This window comes from Schistocerca americana, chromosome 2 (assembly GCF_021461395.2).
Source record: "Schistocerca americana isolate TAMUIC-IGC-003095 chromosome 2, iqSchAmer2.1, whole genome shotgun sequence".
NCBI lineage: Eukaryota > Metazoa > Arthropoda > Insecta > Orthoptera > Acrididae > Schistocerca > Schistocerca americana.
This window is the reverse complement of record NC_060120.1, coordinates 900,864,556-900,882,226: the sequence shown is the minus strand read 5'-3', so window position 1 is coordinate 900,882,226 and position 17,671 is coordinate 900,864,556. Positions and strand designations below refer to the sequence as shown.

General features: G+C 39.9%; 2 protein-coding genes across 2 annotated transcripts in view; one reads left to right on the top strand and one right to left on the bottom strand.

Moving 5' to 3' along the window:
• LOC124595890 (solute carrier family 17 member 9) overlaps window positions 1-12,103 on the bottom strand; it is an 84,506-nt gene extending 72,403 nt beyond the window's left edge. Inside the window, exon 1 of the mRNA XM_047134798.1 lies at window positions 11,909-12,103. Within this exon, the coding sequence (XP_046990754.1) occupies window positions 11,909-11,928 (20 nt within the window). The 5' untranslated portion in view covers window positions 11,929-12,103. The remainder of the gene's footprint in view (window positions 1-11,908) is intronic.
• Window positions 12,104-12,347: 244 nt separating this feature from the next.
• The window catches only part of LOC124595889 (protein O-glucosyltransferase 2-like), a 96,620-nt gene continuing 91,296 nt past the window's right edge, over window positions 12,348-17,671 (top strand). The window contains exon 1 of the mRNA XM_047134797.1: window positions 12,348-12,682. Coding sequence (XP_046990753.1) covers window positions 12,504-12,682 — 179 coding nt within the window. The 5' untranslated portion in view covers window positions 12,348-12,503. The remainder of the gene's footprint in view (window positions 12,683-17,671) is intronic.

Sequence of the window (17,671 nt, the reverse complement as noted above, 5' to 3'; positions counted from 1 at the left end):
GGGGATGGACATCCCCATTGGTTGGTTGGGGGGAGGGGGCGGGGGGTTGCTCCCGAGGTAGGTGGCACAGGAGCAACAGGGTAGGTAGTGCCCCCCATGGGCAAGGCGGCATGTGGAGTTGTACGGCTCAGTGAGCTGACTGGAATTTGCTGAACTCATGGGGCTATCACGGTTGTCGTAGTGGCGGCATATGAGGAAGTCATTCACACAGCATGGAGGCATTCATATTTCATCTTAGCCTCAGTATAGGTCAGTCGGTCCAGGGTCTTACATTCCATGATTTTCCACTCTTTCTGTAAGATCCTGCAGTCTGGCGAGCAAGGTGAATGATGCTCTCCGCAGTTGACACAGGTGGGAGGCAGGGCACATTGGGTATTGGGATGTGATGGGTGTCTGCAATCTTGACATGTGAGGCTGGAAGTACAGTGGGAAGACATATGGCCGAACTTCCAGCACTTAAAGCACCGCATCAGGGGAGGGATATAGGGCCTGACATCACAGCAGTAGACCATCACCTTGACCTTCTCCAGTAAAGTATCACCCTCGAAGGCCAAGATGACGGCACCAGTAGCAATCTGATTATTCTTCAGACCCCGATGAAAGCTCCAGATGAAATGAACACTTCGATGCTCTAAATTGGTGTGCAGCTTGTCATCAGACTGCAAAAGAAGGTCCCCATGGAAAATAACACCCTGGACCATATTTAAACTCTTATGGGGTGTGATGGTAACTGAAACATCCCGCAACTTGTCACAAGCAAGTAACCTTCGTGACTGGGTAGAGGATGCCGTTTTTATCAATACTGACCCAGAGCATATTTTGGACAAGCCCTCTACCTCCCCAAACTTGTCCTCTAAATGCTCTATGAAGAATTGAGGCTTTGTTGACATGAAAGACTCCCCATCAGCTCTCGTACAAACTAAGAACCGGGGTGAATAAGTGTCACTGCCATCCTGAGCCTTATGCTCCTCCCACGGTGTGGCCAGGGAGGGGAACGATTTGGGATCGTATTTCTGAGCATTCAAGTGAGCCCGAGAATGCTTAGAGACTGCTGGTGGCTGGCCACCAGCAAGAGATGATGTACCACACTTCATTGCCGGTCATCCTCCCTGACGCCACCCACTCCGACCAAGGGCCCTCCCCACGGGCGCCACACAGACTCAGCAAGGGCCACCTAGCAGGATGGCCATTGCTGGGGGTCCCGATGCCCCAGGTAGATAGGCATCTACTTCTTGGTAAACGTGGGGAGTTAACATTGCAAGCATCAGCAGACCCATCCCTGTGTTGTCAGGGGGCTACAACCAACAGGGTACATGGCAGCCCCACAACAACGGACTGGTTACCATGCCGGATATTAGGTGCAAGGAAGTCCATGGTCGTCGTCTTCGCAAAAAGCAACACTGCACAGTGCACGGTGAAAATCGCACCCAGGAATGTATCCTCGCCCAGGAGATGGAGAACGAGCGTGACAGCAATGCGATGATGAGAAAGCTGGCTAAAGGTCTCAATGCACGATGGACACAATGCACCATGTAAGGCGCCCTTCCCCAATTGGCTCGCTCTTTGGAAGTACGAGGGTCAAACCCGTGAGGGGACCATCACATATAGGCCGAAATGTTTGAGACTCCTTTAAGTCGCCTCTTACGACAGGCAAGAATACCGCAGGCCTATTCTAACCCCCGAACCCGCAGGGGGGGGGGGGGGGGGGCACATGGAGATTCTCAGGCTTTTAATATTGAATAATATAGTCTTATTGTTGAACTTTATCAGAAAAAACAAATACAGATATTTAAATTGTACTGGGAAGTGATGTCAGTACTTCTACCATTCAGCTAAGCTGTGATCTAAGGATTCAAAAGTGAGTTATGTGGGCACTCCAATATCAAATTAAACATCATGATAAGGCAAAAAGTGTTGGAAACAATGCAAGAATTTTTAAATGGAGTCCTGCACAAAGTCTTCACGGAGGAAGTTTGCTCTTGCCTTCAGCCAATCTGTTAAGGTGCTACGGGTCGTACAGAATGAAAGTAATGTAACGAAGAGTGATCAGTGCTGATGTATTCTATTTTTCCCATTTGGAGAAAAGGCCACTAAGTAGGTCATCGCCAGCCATGTCATAAGCCCTTATTTCATGAAAGGTTATGGGGAAGTTTGGAATTTTATCCAGGATATTAATTCAAGTTCTCTCCTACCCTGGTTGATCAAATAATGGTAACAAAAATTTCTTACAATGCAGAGAAAAGTCATCCTACCCAACTGTCTCAAACATGCAACAGTGACCGGCCATAAAAATCAAAAATGATAGTACAAAGTTCACAGGTTTATCGAAGGGTGAGAGAGGTAAATAAAACTAGAGTAAATTAAAATAAATCACTTGGCCACCTGGTCACAATCATAACTGTAGATCTTTCCAGTGTATAATACATTATGTGTATGCTGCTCATTAGTTTACTGATGAAAGCAGTACATTTGCATCCCCCAGGCGACGTTCCAGGAAATTCATCCCATACATACATGTTAGGATGGAAATCAAATACATCCTGTGGATGAACAAGCATTCTGACATCTGATTCAGAGCAGCATCTGCAGAATATGCCTGTACTTCACTAAGGGATGGCCTCAATAAAGTGGTAAGCAATGGGAAACCACTCCATACAAAGTTCTCTGAATGGTGTAGTCTTCAATTTTTCGTATGTATGAAGGATTCTTTACAAGTTAAATCATTATCAAAATGGTCTCCCCATAAGATCTCCAGGGGAGAAAACATGAGTTAAATCAAAATTAATTGATATTTGGCATTTCATATGTTCGAGATGGTTTTCTGCAATAAAAGTGCTCAATGTCATGCCTGAACCATTTGTTGTTGCCAAACTGCCACAACTATTGGTCAATTCACTTCCAATTCCTTGTTCAGCATTCTTTGATGATGTGTTTGGATCCTGGATAATGGGTCTCCCACTTTTATTTCGTATTTCATCTCTCTCTCTCTCTCTCTCTCTCTCTCTCTCTCTCTCTCTCTCTCTCTCTCTCTCTCACACACACACACACACACACACACAATGCTAATGAAATACACACGTTTCATACACTGCACTAACCAAACACTACTGCGTACTTCTGACACAATTCAGTGTACACACAGATCATCATAATCGTAGAGATCGACTTAAATTGGATAAGCTCTGCATGACATTGCATGAAGCTGATTTTTTTTAAGGCTGTAATTCATTGTTGCAACCAGGTCACTAAAATCAAAAATAAACTCATTCATGCAGTGTTGTGACATAGTGCAATGGTTACCATACTAACATTATGTGTAGAAGATTGTAAGATTGAATCTCATCAAATGTAGAGATGTTTTTTAAATTTCTAAACCTAAACAAATGTGTCTGATTATTACTTTTATTTTATTAATTGGTTTAAATGCATTTTTTTTATTTCTAACACTTTGCCAACATTTTTCATCACTGTTTTGACTTTTTTTATTTGCTCTTTTTTCTACTTATTGTTCTTTTTTTTGTTTGGAATCTGCCAGTGTTGGCTATAATCTGCAACCAAGTGCCAGTGAGGACTGATCACTGGTTGGTAATGCAGCAACTCGTGCAGCTGGTATGAAGATAGTTTCAGGTAACCAATGATAGCGAGAAATTACAGTTTGCTTTAACACTGAAACTGAATTTCTGCTGTCTTGAGTTTGCCTGTAAATCACCGTGAACAGAGTGATTGTGATTTTAGTTCTGCCACAGATTGTTGACTGTTATTTTCTTGGATATGCTGCACATCACAAGGTTATGCTTAGTGTCATGAGTTTAAATTGAGGGCTACAAAATGAGTCATCTGCTGCAGTTCAGTCATTGGTCACTTACAATCAACAGTCGATATAGCATCTCACATTTCTGATATACCTCGCAATGACCAGTTACAACATTGCTCTGCGTTACACATTCACAGCATCTGTGAAGTGACATGCAGTGTTTGTGTTTCACCTATAACTGAATGGTAGCTGGCAGGTGATGTGGCAACACTGCAGTGGCAAGTGACAGATGTCAACATCAAGTAATTTTAATCGGACTACAGTCATCGGCTGCAAATGAAAATATGAATTTGTATGTACAATGTAAGGACATTGTTAAGGGGTGGAGATCTGGAAACTCTGAATTGAAAAATGACAAGAAATATCTTAGATTGTTCATCTATGAGACCCATAAGGCAGTAGGTACTGGCTCCCAGGCTGATGCTGTGTTCCTTGTCTTCCAGAATATATTTGATACAGTTCCAAACTGTCACCTAATGAATAAAATATAAGCATATGGCACATTAGATCAGCTTTGTGATTAGATTGATGAGTTCCTTGTAAATAGAATACACTAAGTACTAAGGACTCCAATACAATAGTTTGTGTGTGCGTGTGTGTGTGTGCGCGTGTGTGTGTGTGTGTGTGTGTGTGTGTGTGTGTGTGTGTGTGTGTGTAAGGGGGTACAGGGGGAGGGGGGGAGGGGGAGAGGCTAGACCTAGCGAAATGGAATATTTTTAATATTTTGGTATATGAATGGCGACTTGTGAGTTGCCATAAAAATGTTATAGTTCCGACCCTGTTAAACACTTGCGTAAACCAACTTCTAAATAATTTTTTTGAAAGAAAAGCGCCTGACTACAATACATGTTTTTCTTTGAAGTTAAAATCTTCTGGGTTATTAGGCCGCATTATGTTTCTTCATTTTAGAAGAAACATGATGCGGCCTAATAACCCAGAAGATTTTAGCTTCAGTGACAACGGCCACGAAAGCCTGCAGACTTACACGTTTTTCTTTCCCTGAGAGCAGGGTTACCAGGAGGGAGCACGGTCCCCCCATGCCCTCGGATATGGACACCCTTGAACACAGCATGTCATTCTCAACAAAGAGAGAACTTCTGATGCAAACATAACTCTGGGTGTAACCCAAGGTAATGAGACAGAACCATTAAATTTCACTATATAAACAATACTGTTAATATTTGCAGCCATTTCCCCTCAGTTGCTAACTTTAGTTATGCTTTATTATAGGGATATGGAAAATTCTATGAGTCGCAACAGAATTTATGTGCATGTATTAAGCATGTCTTACCTATTCATCTTAGGTGTCTTCAGCAGTATTCATTTATGTCCTATTAATACATCCATTTGTTGATCTACATGTGCTAAATGCACATAGTACAGGTTTTCTTCAAATTTATTTGTCACATTTAAACACTTGTTTGCACACAATCTATACTGTTGCACACTGCATGTGCTCTTGGTCAGATACTGACTCAGAGAGTCAGTTTGAAAGCATGTGAGCAAGAACATGTTTGGTACACAGTTGCAAAATATTGCAATGCACTGCAGGAAGACCTGCATAGGGTAAACACTTGGTGCATGGATTGGTAGTAGATCATCAGTACATACAAATGTATTGTTTTGCACATAAATAGGCAGAAAGACGCATTATTGCATGTTTGCATAACAATCACTGCAAACTGTCACATCCATTAAATATCTGGGAGTATGCATACAGAATAATTTAAAATTGAACAATCACATAAAACTAATTGCAGGTAAGGCATATGCCAAACTGAGATTCCTTGGAAGAATGTTCAGGAAGTGTAGTCCATCCATGCAAGGGGAACATGGATGGACATTTCTGAAGATCAAATGCAAGGAAAAGTACAGAGAACGTTATCCAGCAATGACTGTCAAATGGCTGCAACTTGTCATGATAAAAACTGAATGACAATGAAAAATACACCAAAGAATCTTGTGACATAATAGAGTGACTTACAGAAAGTCATATAAAATGTTGCAAAATAGTAACTGAGGACTAGAATGTCATTGTTGTACTTGTAGAATAAGCCACAGGAGTTACAATAGGCAAACAGACCAACGGAATCATAATAGGCAAATAGAATCAACTTTAACAGAGAAAGACATCTCATGGTCAAAAACGAATGGTTTAAAATCCCTGGAGGAGAAGAAGAAAACTATACATTTTAGCATTTCCAGGAGACAATTTTAGAAACTGGATAATTAACACTGAAGGAAGAAAAGTTTGGGTAGTGGTTTAAGGTAGGTGTGTACCTACCTCCGTGGGCTACATATCTCTAACTGTGGCTACATAAGGGCCCGGCAAACCTCTCACTGTGACTACATAAGGGCCAAATGGGTGTGCACAAATGCACAGGCACACACACACAATTTGTTTCACAAATACTCATTTCATTTAACGAATATAATTCCAGCAATGTATTTTATACCAATACCTTTTACACAATTTAATTTGTAACATAACACTCCATTGATTTTACAATTGCCTTGATGTTTGCCTCAATTTTTGTCATAGACAAGCTCAAAATTGACTCCAAATTGTCATTTATCAAGTGGTTTCTATTTTTTTGATTTGTTATTGGACATAATGGAAAAGTGTGTGACCCAAAGTTGCTAGCAGATTTTAATGCATTATCTACCAATAACTTTCAATTTTTTTCTATCAAGACGTGATAGAAATTCAGCAGATTCGCTTCATCAAATTTAATTTGCAATGTCTCATTATTTTGCTTGTTGATTACTTCCAGCGGTGCATTTTCAGGCAAAACGAAAAACGAGTTGTTAAATAAACCCAGTTCTACAAGAGCCCTTTCCTTTGTGGGAGGGAATGAAGGATGAATTAGGGGGAAAAAAAATTACAAGCACGAAAGGTGAGGGGCTAGCTGTCATCAGATGGCGCGGTGTATGCATCCCACGATCTGTGCATCCCTGGTATAAAGCATGTGTAAACTCTATCTAATGATGACATTAAATGAAAGAACAAAGAAATTATGGGTCATACGTGAAATGATATGAACAAAAAATTCAAAACAGAAGCCAGGGATACTAAAAATAAGTTGTTACAGGAGGAAGCTACAGTATAGTCCCAAAATCAATCTGGCAAATGCTTTATGATCCCATTCCAGTAGTATATACCTCCAGCAGGTCCTCAAAACATTATGACAATCAAAAAATCTGTCACCTATATCTGTTTCATCCTCATATTAACTACCCCTCATACACCCATTGTTACCAGCTCTCAGAAACTCCCTAAAGCTAAATCTAATTGTCTCTATACTGGTCGTCCCATCATTGCTGATTACAATGCTCCCACAGAAAGATTATCAAACTTCACTGACCAGTATCTCCAGCCAACTGTATATAGTCCACCTTCTCACATCCAAAGCCTGTATTACACTGTCAAAGATATTTGACTAATCTTTTATAAAAGGTAGGACCTCACACTAACTATTATAGAGGATTTCAGGAAAGTACCTCAGTATACTGCCAAATATTATATAGAACTGATTTCATACAAGATCTTTGACAGAGCTATTTTATAGTGAAACACAGCCTCAACACACTAATCACTTCCTCCACCACCTGCCTGATTACCTGCAGACTACTCACTTGTCACCGAGGAGGCTACATTCCTCTATATCAACAACCTCTATGCCTCGTGGACTTGCTGCCACTGAACACTATCTTTCCTAATGTTTTCATTATATAATATCCACCATGACACCTTCATCCTTTTGGTAAACCACATTCTGGGCCGTAATTATTACTGCTATTCTGAGGGTCAAATCTACAAACATTTGCATGAACTACCATTTGTAACTTCATTGATTCATTATATGCTAACTTTTTTATGGGTCATCAACAGGAAGTCTTCATATTCATTCAGCATTTGAAACTGTTTGGCTTAGATTTGTTGATGACATTTTCATGATATGAATCTATGGCAAGGACAGCCCCTGCTTTTTCCCCCCCTTCATAACCCTATCTGCTCCCAAATACCCATCATTTGGTTATTCTCTATTCAAGAGCTACCTCCCTTGATGTTGACGTCCTCCTCTCAGATGGCTCCATAAAAGCAAACTACTAACAGTAACTCCAATATGACAGCAGTCATCTGTTCCAAATTAAAATATCCATCACCTATACCCTTCCCACCAGACATTGCTGCATCAACAATCGGAATCATAAGTTATCCAAATGTAAGAAAAATGTTGCCAGAACATTTACAGACATCAATACACTGCCCAGTTAGACCTGACACAGACTTCTTGCAGAATATCTTCCCACAAGAGCAACAAACCTATCACCACTATTTGGGTCCCGACTCCATGTCGTCAAAGTCCACTGAACTGTGGAGGTTGGGACTGCTCCTCTGTTGCCAAAATCCCCCTGACCTAGACCTTCACAGATCCTGTTTCCACTTCTATAATTTCACCTATAATTATCTGTCATTTTTCAGACCACTTCCACTCTCTATTTGCCTTTTATGCCTCTCTTCCCATATATCTCTCTGTTTCATGACTGCCACATTTTTTGGGCTTCATTTCACTACTGCTGCTAAGAACCACCTGCCTCTATGCCCCCCACCCATATCACCTCACACCCTCTCATTTTCCTACTCATCTCACAGCTTTCCATTTGCTACACTCATTTTCTCTTCTCAAACTTCAGTCACTCTGTGCAACAACTCCTGGACACTGTCACCAAGGGTGAATGTACATGGGTGCCCATGATTCTATGGTAGTGTGTATTTAAACAAAGTAAACAGAAGTAACACAAGAGCAAGTAGGGTCTTTGTGTTTTATGTTGTAGTGTGTGTCCGTGCACTATCCATCAGTCAAAGCCACACACAGAGAGAGCTACATTGTTGAGGCACTACTGCTTAATGAGACGTTTTATTGGACATTGTGAGCAAGAAGAGTGATGAGGCAGCGAGGGGGAGGAAAGATGTCGGAGAGCTGGGTGGGAAAGGCAGCAAGGAATTGGATAGAAATGTGGCAGCTGAGTATTTAGCATCCCCTCTATCCAAGATAATCCCTCAGCACAATTGAGCAGCACTGATGGGACAAAATAGTCAGGGCAATGGAGCTGAGCACGTGTATATATATTTTGTATTAGTTAACTCTGAAAAAATGGAAAAAGCACTGTGTGAAAGGTCTGCATAATTTTCAATATTGTTTGTGTGCCAGTCTTAGTTAAGTACCTTTTTAATGTTCCTCAATGCCTCAACTACTGGCATATGATGAGTTGTTATCTTTACTCCTTCCATTATTTGCATTCCAGTGGCGAATCCCTCTTATCACGTATGCCTCTTAAACTTTTGTAAATTCCAAGATGCACATATTTATTTTATCTAATCAGAAAGTGTAAACAAACAAACTGTAGAACTCATGGTAGATGGCAAAGGATATCACAGTTTATCAAAAAATCGATACAATAATTATAGTATGGAAGTTCTGGTTGAATGTAAACACTTTAGGAGTAAAGGAGACCACTCCGGAAAGCAGAAGAAGTGACTCATCAACAGGCATATATAAGAAAGAAAGAAAACTCGCTAGCTTCTGGAAGAAATCCTTTCTCCATCTAGTGTACACATACACACAAGGAGAAGGAGATTGGTTTTAACATCCTTTCAACAACAAGGTCATTAGAGATGGAGCACAAAGGCAGATTAAGGAAGAACATGGAAGAAAATCAGCTGTGTCTCTTCAAAAGAACCATCCCAGCATTTGCTTGAAACAATTTAGGGAAATCACAGGAAACCTAAATCAGGATGGGCTGACGTGTGTTTGAACCATTGTCCTCCCAAATGCGACATGCACATGTGTCGGACACACACACACACACACACACACACACACACACACACACGTGCCCCTTCAAGGTGCCAGCTAGATTTATAATGGCAGGACTGCTGTTCAGCAGGTGGACTGGAGTGGAGTGGTGGTTGTACTGAGTCGGGTGGGTAGAGAGAGAGAGAGAGAGAGAGAGAGAGAGAGGAGGCAGGCAGAGGGATTGGAGGTGGGTAGCTAGTGGCTCGGAGGGAGGCAGGTGGTCTGCTGGCTAGGAATTCACAAGGGAGGGGTGGAAGGTGCACGGGCTACGCATGTGATGCATGGGTGTTGGAGCTAGTGGGGAGTGGCACAAGATGAATGTTATGTGGAGATATGAATTGGGAGAGGATGATAGAGCAGATGAAATGGAAACTGTCAGATGGAGGGTGTGGGGATGGTGAGTTTACAGAGATTGAGGCCAGGAGAGTTAGTGGAGCAAAGGATGTGTTGCAAGGATAACTCACATATGTATAGTTCAGAAATGTTGATTGTGGGTGGAAAGATAAAGATGGCTCGGGCTGTAATGCAGCCATTGCAACTGAGCTAGTTGTACTCAGCTGCATATTGTGTAACAGGTGGTCAACTTTGTTCTTGGCCATGTTTGGCAGTGGTGTTTCATTCACGTGGATAGCTGGTTGGTTCTTATAAAAAGTTGTGCAGTGATTGCAATGGAATTGGTAATGACATGGCTGCTTCTGCATGTGGCTCTGCCAGTAATGGGGTAGGATAAGCCTGCGACAGGACTGGAGTAGGAAATGCTGGGTGTGCAGATTAGGCAGGTGTTGTACCTGGGCCATCCACAGGAATATAATCCCTGTGGCCAGGCACTGGGAGTGGCATACAGATAAACTACGATGTTGTATAGGTTGGGTGGGAATGTTTTTGGGTAGGATGTCCCTCATTTCAGGGCTCGATGAGAGTTAATCAAGGCCCCGGTGAAGGATGTGGTTCAGTTATTTGAGTGCAAGGTGATATTGGATGACAAGGGGACTATCCTCTGTAGGTGATTCTTGGGGTGGTGGAAGGATTAAGGGTGTGTGAGAATATGGATATGGCATGGGAACTCTGCTTGTGGACTAGGATAGGGGGTTGTGTCTCTCTGTGAAGGCCCTTATGAGACTTCCAGCATACTGGGCAAGAGAATTCTCATCACTGCAGATACATCATCCACACGTGCCCAGGCTGAATGAGAGGGATTTTTTGATGTAGAAGGGATACAATAAAATATACGTGGAAGAATTTGTACCTCTGCATGCTCTACAGTTTCAAACCTGATCTGTCCATCATTGAAACTGTAAAATATATGCTTTCAGATACTTTAAAATGGTTCAGAAAGCATTGCTTTCCTTGAACCTGGCTGCTAAATAGACACAAAGCATTAGGTAATGTATTATATGAAAACCAGATTTACTCACAAACAATTTAGAAACATAAATATTCCACATCAGAGTGCCCTATCACTTTCTCTAGTGTGCAAGCTGCATACATGATCCATTTGAAAGATGAAGCGGCACAAATATGTAATGCTATACAACACAGTAATATACTGAGTCAAAACCAATAGGTGGTGCTGTAAACTTCAGTTGACCCTTAGATATTCATTAAGAATAAGTGATCAATTATGGAGTGAATGTTGGCTACATTGGTTTCATACTGAAGCCAGAAAACCTGAACTACACAAAAAGAAAGGTTCACATATCCTTATTCAGACATGTATTAAAATGTAGCAGTTTTTGGCAATGATGAACAAAAATTTTGTACTATGATACAGATCAATGGAACAACACAATGTTTATTATACATTCACATTTTTTTCTAACAACCAAATTGTAACCTTATGGGTGTTGCTAATCACAGATGAAATGCCTATCAGTTTCTTCTGCTGTATGAACTTTACTTTTCCTAATGTATACGACTAATTTAGCTCAGTCTAGATGAGGTGAAGAGAAAACCACTGGCAATTGTTGAAATCTCTGTATACTGTCTACGAAAAAAAAAAAAACTTGTTATAAACAACAGCAATATTTTACAACGAACTTTTAGAATTTTATAATTAACAAGTGTGTTCAGAGGGCAGAGGATTTTTATAACATTAAACATTAAATATTTGTGTTCACTTGGATTTAAAATTCAATTTTGAAGTTTAATAGAATATTGTGGTTAAAAACTGGCGATGTTCATTTGGACTGCTGATGACAAACAACTACTAAATTCTATTCTATTTTATTCTTACCTCGACCACACTTCATCCATACTGTCAAACAATATGCTTTCCCCTCACATCTATGGGATCTATTTCCATTCTTCCACAAAGTAGATGAATGACCCTTTTCATCCGTTCGGACCAAGCACTTATTTTATCTCATCATTGTTCACCATGTCAGCAACAGCAGGTGGTATTCAAAACATTAGCAGACGCCACATAGTGTTTGAGATTGTCAACTGTTTTAGATGCAGACTCAACAACTCCCCAAACGCACAGTAGATTTACTTGGTTGCTCTCGTTATTTAAGACGACGGAGCTTATGCCATTTTTGTATTCGTGAACCACTTTATCTTTTAATGTGGGATGACTTTGCATTAAGGTATATAAGTCGATAAAACCTGATACTTCTTGTGAAGTACATGCTTCGAATGTCTGCAGATGTTGGCACTAAAAAGTGTTTACTTTGCACCCGCTAACAAGTGTTTTCGTTGGGGCGGGGAAATGTTTTGTGTATGTGAGTGAAAATGAACACGATGAACCGTTTTCAATTGCACTTTGTAGGGGCGGTGGTACTTTGACTATACACATTTCGGTATCTTCTGTTGCTAGTCAAGGGAGAAAAATGTGGCGGTCACATTACACTGCGTTTTTTGTAGTCGTTTACTTAATTTTTACGTGCATAAACTGTGGTGAAATAGACCCTGCCTCATCAGTGGTTTGGGGACCCGGTTTATCACCCGATCTCATCGTTATGCCAGCTCGTTATTTCTTTATTCATGCTATGGATTCTAATAAAACGAGGTACGTGTGAATTAAGGCACATTTTCAACTTACCGGTCGTTCTGAAAGCACAAAAAAATTTCTTTGACTGCGACAGAATTATCATACCGTATTATTACAAAGAGGAAAAGGAAGTATAATATATTGCACAGTATGTAATCACCACCAGTGGTTTACACACGTCGTAGTGACAATTGCCGAAAGTCTTGTATATGCAGGGTAATATATTTAAGTGTACGATATACAAACAATAACTCCTTCCTTCCTTCAAACAACTGTAGTGAGGAGGTCCTCAAAGGCGCTGATATGCGATAAAACTAAAAATGTATATGGTAATACATATTTACAAAAGAACAGAAATACTGATAATCCTTCCACAAATACTAAGTAAAATGATCTCCAATGATGAGGAATATGTAAAACATTTTAACCATATTTTCAATTGAAATTAACACCAAACTTTTCACAAACATGAAAATGCATATACAATGAACTGAATTTCATAATTCATGGACTACAGTAGCCACATATCACAAAAAAGAAAACAGTTCACAATGCTTAATTACACAGATCCTGTTGCTGCAATGAAGATGTGCAGAAGACAACTTTTAAGTTTCACATGTTAATTCTATTTACACCAACCATGTATACTAAGAACTAATGAGATTATAAAAGCAAAATAGTCTTAGAAGAACCTGAATTCCATTCCCTTTGTGGATACCCTCTTAGAGGTTTCACGGCATTTCCGCAAATTGCTTAAAAAGCTGCAGGAATCTGTTATTCAATAAAGTAATAGTCCAGTTTTCTTGTCAAATAGTTGTTACTCAAATTAACCTGTCCCTGGCAACTTACAAAAAATGATGCAAGTTGTGTCAGAATGGAAACATGGTTTTGTTCAACAACCGTAAGGTTGATGCAGTTCTTCATTATTTTCATTTGCCAGCTGTCCTCTTCATTTCAGTAGAACTGCTACATCTCAGATCGCCAGTGATCCACGTTATATAATTGTATCTAGGGTAGCCCTTGTAATGCTTTCCTTCAGCAAAAGTTTTCTGCAGCTACTTGTGTTGTAAAATACCTCCAAACATTCAACCTCTTTCATTTGTAACATTCTTCTCTAGGCATTTTTTTGTTGTTAATGTATCTCCACTTCTTGGGGCCTACTGATCAGCCCTGATCTTCAACAGTCTCCTCTAATACCACATTTCAGTGTTTCTTATGTCATTTATTGTCTTCCCCATTGTCCATATGTCACTCCCTTACAGAGCTTTGCTTCAAACATACCTATTCATTAATCTGTTTCTAGTCTCAAAAGTTTGTGTGTTTCAATGTTAGGTGTGTCTCTTTTACTAGAGAGCAATCCTTACCACCATACCTTTCTTACATCTCCCTTCTTTACCTACCGTACTTCCAAAACAGCATATGTCCACCTCTTATAGAGTCTTGTGTTCATTTTGAACACTTAATCGTCCTATGCTTTTTACTTTCTTTTTTAAAAGAAGTTTGCATTATAGCCACCAACTAGCTCATATTTCATTTCATGAAGCACCTGATTCAACACCCGTTCGTTTTTGTGACTAGCTCTACTGTTATAAGAGTAGCAAACCATATCATACTGATTTTTCTGTCCATGGCAATCAACTCCCACATCAAAATATTCCTTTAGTTTTCACATTGCCTCTTCTACATATAAATTATGTATCAATGATGACAACAGCCAACCCTGGCTTACACCTTCCTGATTTTGGCTCCTTGTATCAACCCCTCAGTGCTGATCACAATGGTCTGCTTTGCTAAAGTGAATGGATGACATTTTAATTATTTCACATTATGAAAAACCTTTGACAAATCTATGATGGTAAGATATGTTTCCTTGTTTTTCCTACCTGTATCCTATAGCATTAATGTAATGTTAAAATTACTACTGAAGTGCCCCTGCTTCTTTCAAAAACAAACTACTGATCCTCTTGTAATCTGCTTTTAGTTTTGCTCTTCATTCTTTGGTGAAGTGCTTTTGTGAATATTTTTGACGCATTTTATAATTGACTGATTATGTGACTGTTTTCACATTTATCTATTTTTGTTTTCAATGGGAACTTCCCCAGTCACATAAATTTCATTTATGGGCTTATACAGTTCTCGCTGTGGATATTTCATCAATATGTGATCATTTGTTTCTTCTGAGTTCATGCAAGCTTTTTTGGAACTTGATGAAAAGTTTTGTAACCTGCCCTGAATTTCAGTAGGTGAATTTCCCCTCTGTAACTAAACAGTTTTCCCTGGAATTGTTTCCATTGTCTCACCTTTAAAACATCTTTTATGGCCATTATGTTTCCCATTACGGTATCTGCATTACATGTCATTTCTTTTGTTACAAGTTCTACCGAGCAGTATGAATTTATTTTCCTACAGTTTGTTTATACTCCACCTCAAAGTTCTACTGAGCAATGTGAATTTATATTCCTTCAGTTTATTTATATTCCACCTTTTTTTCTGCTTCCTGATCAAAGTGTTGAATTTGTTCGAGCTCAGTGTATATAGAGAACCTACACACAGTGATCTCTATCTCTATGCCATCATCATCCATCACAAAGAAATTTGGTGCTAAAGACTCTGGTCTATATAGCTTAAACACTTAGTGTCCTGAAGGAATGGGTATGCAGAGCATCAAACTGAATGGGTGATGCAATCAAAGTCAAGAACACTTGAGAAAGAGGTTGAGACTGAGATGAGGAAGATAAACCAAAAATTGCGTATTTGCATTATGCTGGCCCAATATTCATAAAGATCGGTAGACTCCTATGAAACATGTCATCTAGTGTATTTTGCTCCCTTTAATTAAGTTAGTCATATTTTATTGTACTGTTAAAGACAATCCCAAGCCAGGTTTGTACCACATTCGATGGGAACGTAGACTGTCTTACATTGGACAGACTATCAGAACAGTTGAGGAAAGATTCAAGGAACCAGCAGCATACTTGACTAAAACAAGTAAGCAAATCATCTGTTGCCAGACACTGCATCAAATATAATCATGAAATTAAATATAATGAGACCATTATCATGGTGCAAACATCAGGTTTCTGGGAAAACATAATTAAGGAGCCTATTGAAATAAAGATGTCAGGAAGCCTAATAAACAGGAATGGAAGTCTTAGTTTAAATAATGCTTGGGGTCTGTCACTCAATTTATTAATATGTCCCTGACCATCACATCCATAAGAGATGGTTAACACTGAGGAATTTCTGTTTCCCACAGTTTCAGTGCCTGGTCTGTAAAACAAAAGAGCTCCGAAAGATGCAGTGGACATCAGGAATTGAATATGGCTATAAGTAGTGGCATGAGACCAACAATAGCCCACAGCCTGGTTGGAGTTCAGGCTGCAAGTACATATAATAGCAAGACTCACAGCATCTGAAGAAGACAGATGTGTTGGTTGTTAAAATATTGTGCAGAAAATGGAAACAATAGCTCTGCTGAACATTGTGAGCTCATTATTAATCACTCACACAGAGAAATCCTGAGAGATTGCCATCCAAATAAATTACCAAATGGTGCTTATGGTATTTTCACAAATATCTATTATTAAAAAACAATATAAAGACACAGCACTGTGTCACTACATTCTACATAGTTCCTTGAAATTCTTCCATTATAATGAAGTCCATTCATAGCTTACATCATAGTATTCTTAGTGCAAAAAATAATACAATTTTTATTAATTCTTCTGCAGTGCACCTTTGTTCACCATTTACGTATGGATTTGGAGGCATTTTGCTCATATCTTCAGAATGTTATGATCATCATCATCATTAATAATAATAATAATAATAATAATAACAAATCCTTCTTACCCCTTCTAAAGCAATATTTTGGCACCCATCCAGATGCATCCATATGCCACACCCACTCCCAACCCCTTGTCACAAGGGTCATATCCCTGCGAAAGACTCAGGTGCGAGACATCTCCAGTTCATCCAGTCCCATCACAGACTAATCCTGTCTCATCAGAGACAGGGCCACTTGCCAAATACCAAGTCTGCTTCAAATTTTGCTTAGCATTTTGTGTTTGCATGACCACCAACAAACTGTGTAATGGAATGAATGCCCACCACCAAAATATGGCCAAGAGTAGAGTGGACAATTCAGTGGTGAAACACGCTGCTGACAACAACATGCTTGAAACTTCCTGGCAGATTAAAACTGTGTGCCGGACCGAGACTCGAACTCGGGACCTTTGCCTTTTGCGGGCAATTGCTCTACCAACTGAGATACCCAAGCACGACTCACGCCCCGTCCTCACAGCTTTACTTCTGCCAGTACCTCATCTCCTCTGCAGAGTGAAAATCTCATTCTGGAACAACATGCTTGATTCTAATGGCTGTTTCACAACATGTACCATCTGGATCCATCCTTCCAGCACCACCTTTTCAAAACTACTTAGATGGGAATTGTTCTTGCAACACATCCTTTATTTCTGTAATAATCCTGGTCTCAATCTCCACAATCTTTCCACCCACACACACTTCCCAAAGCCTCTCTTTCCTCTGTTATGTCATCCAGTCTCAGTTCACTTCCACATCTCGTCATCTTCATGAAATGTACTATCTTACTGGCTTCAGTGCCTGTTGTGTCTTAATTTCTGTTTGCCTGGATTTAAATTTCCAGTGTGTCAAAATGCCCAGAACAACATGCTATGTGCGTTGTAGTGATCCCTTTAATATTTTCCACATAATGTATGATGTATTGTTCACTTGGCACAAAGTCAAAAGCTTGCCTGTATTTTTATGTGCACTGGATGTTATTCAGTAGTAGATAACTTTCAGCTTTGCTCTCATGCATCAATAGTCACTTCTCTTTAACATATCTTAGGAAATCAACAGAACATTTTGTGGATACTATTCTGTCGTACTACTGACCTCAGAAAGTTTTCCCTCACGTTTTGGCTGCACAATGTGCATATCTTGCATTGCACCCCCTCTTAATTTGCAATATGTTTCTTCCTGATT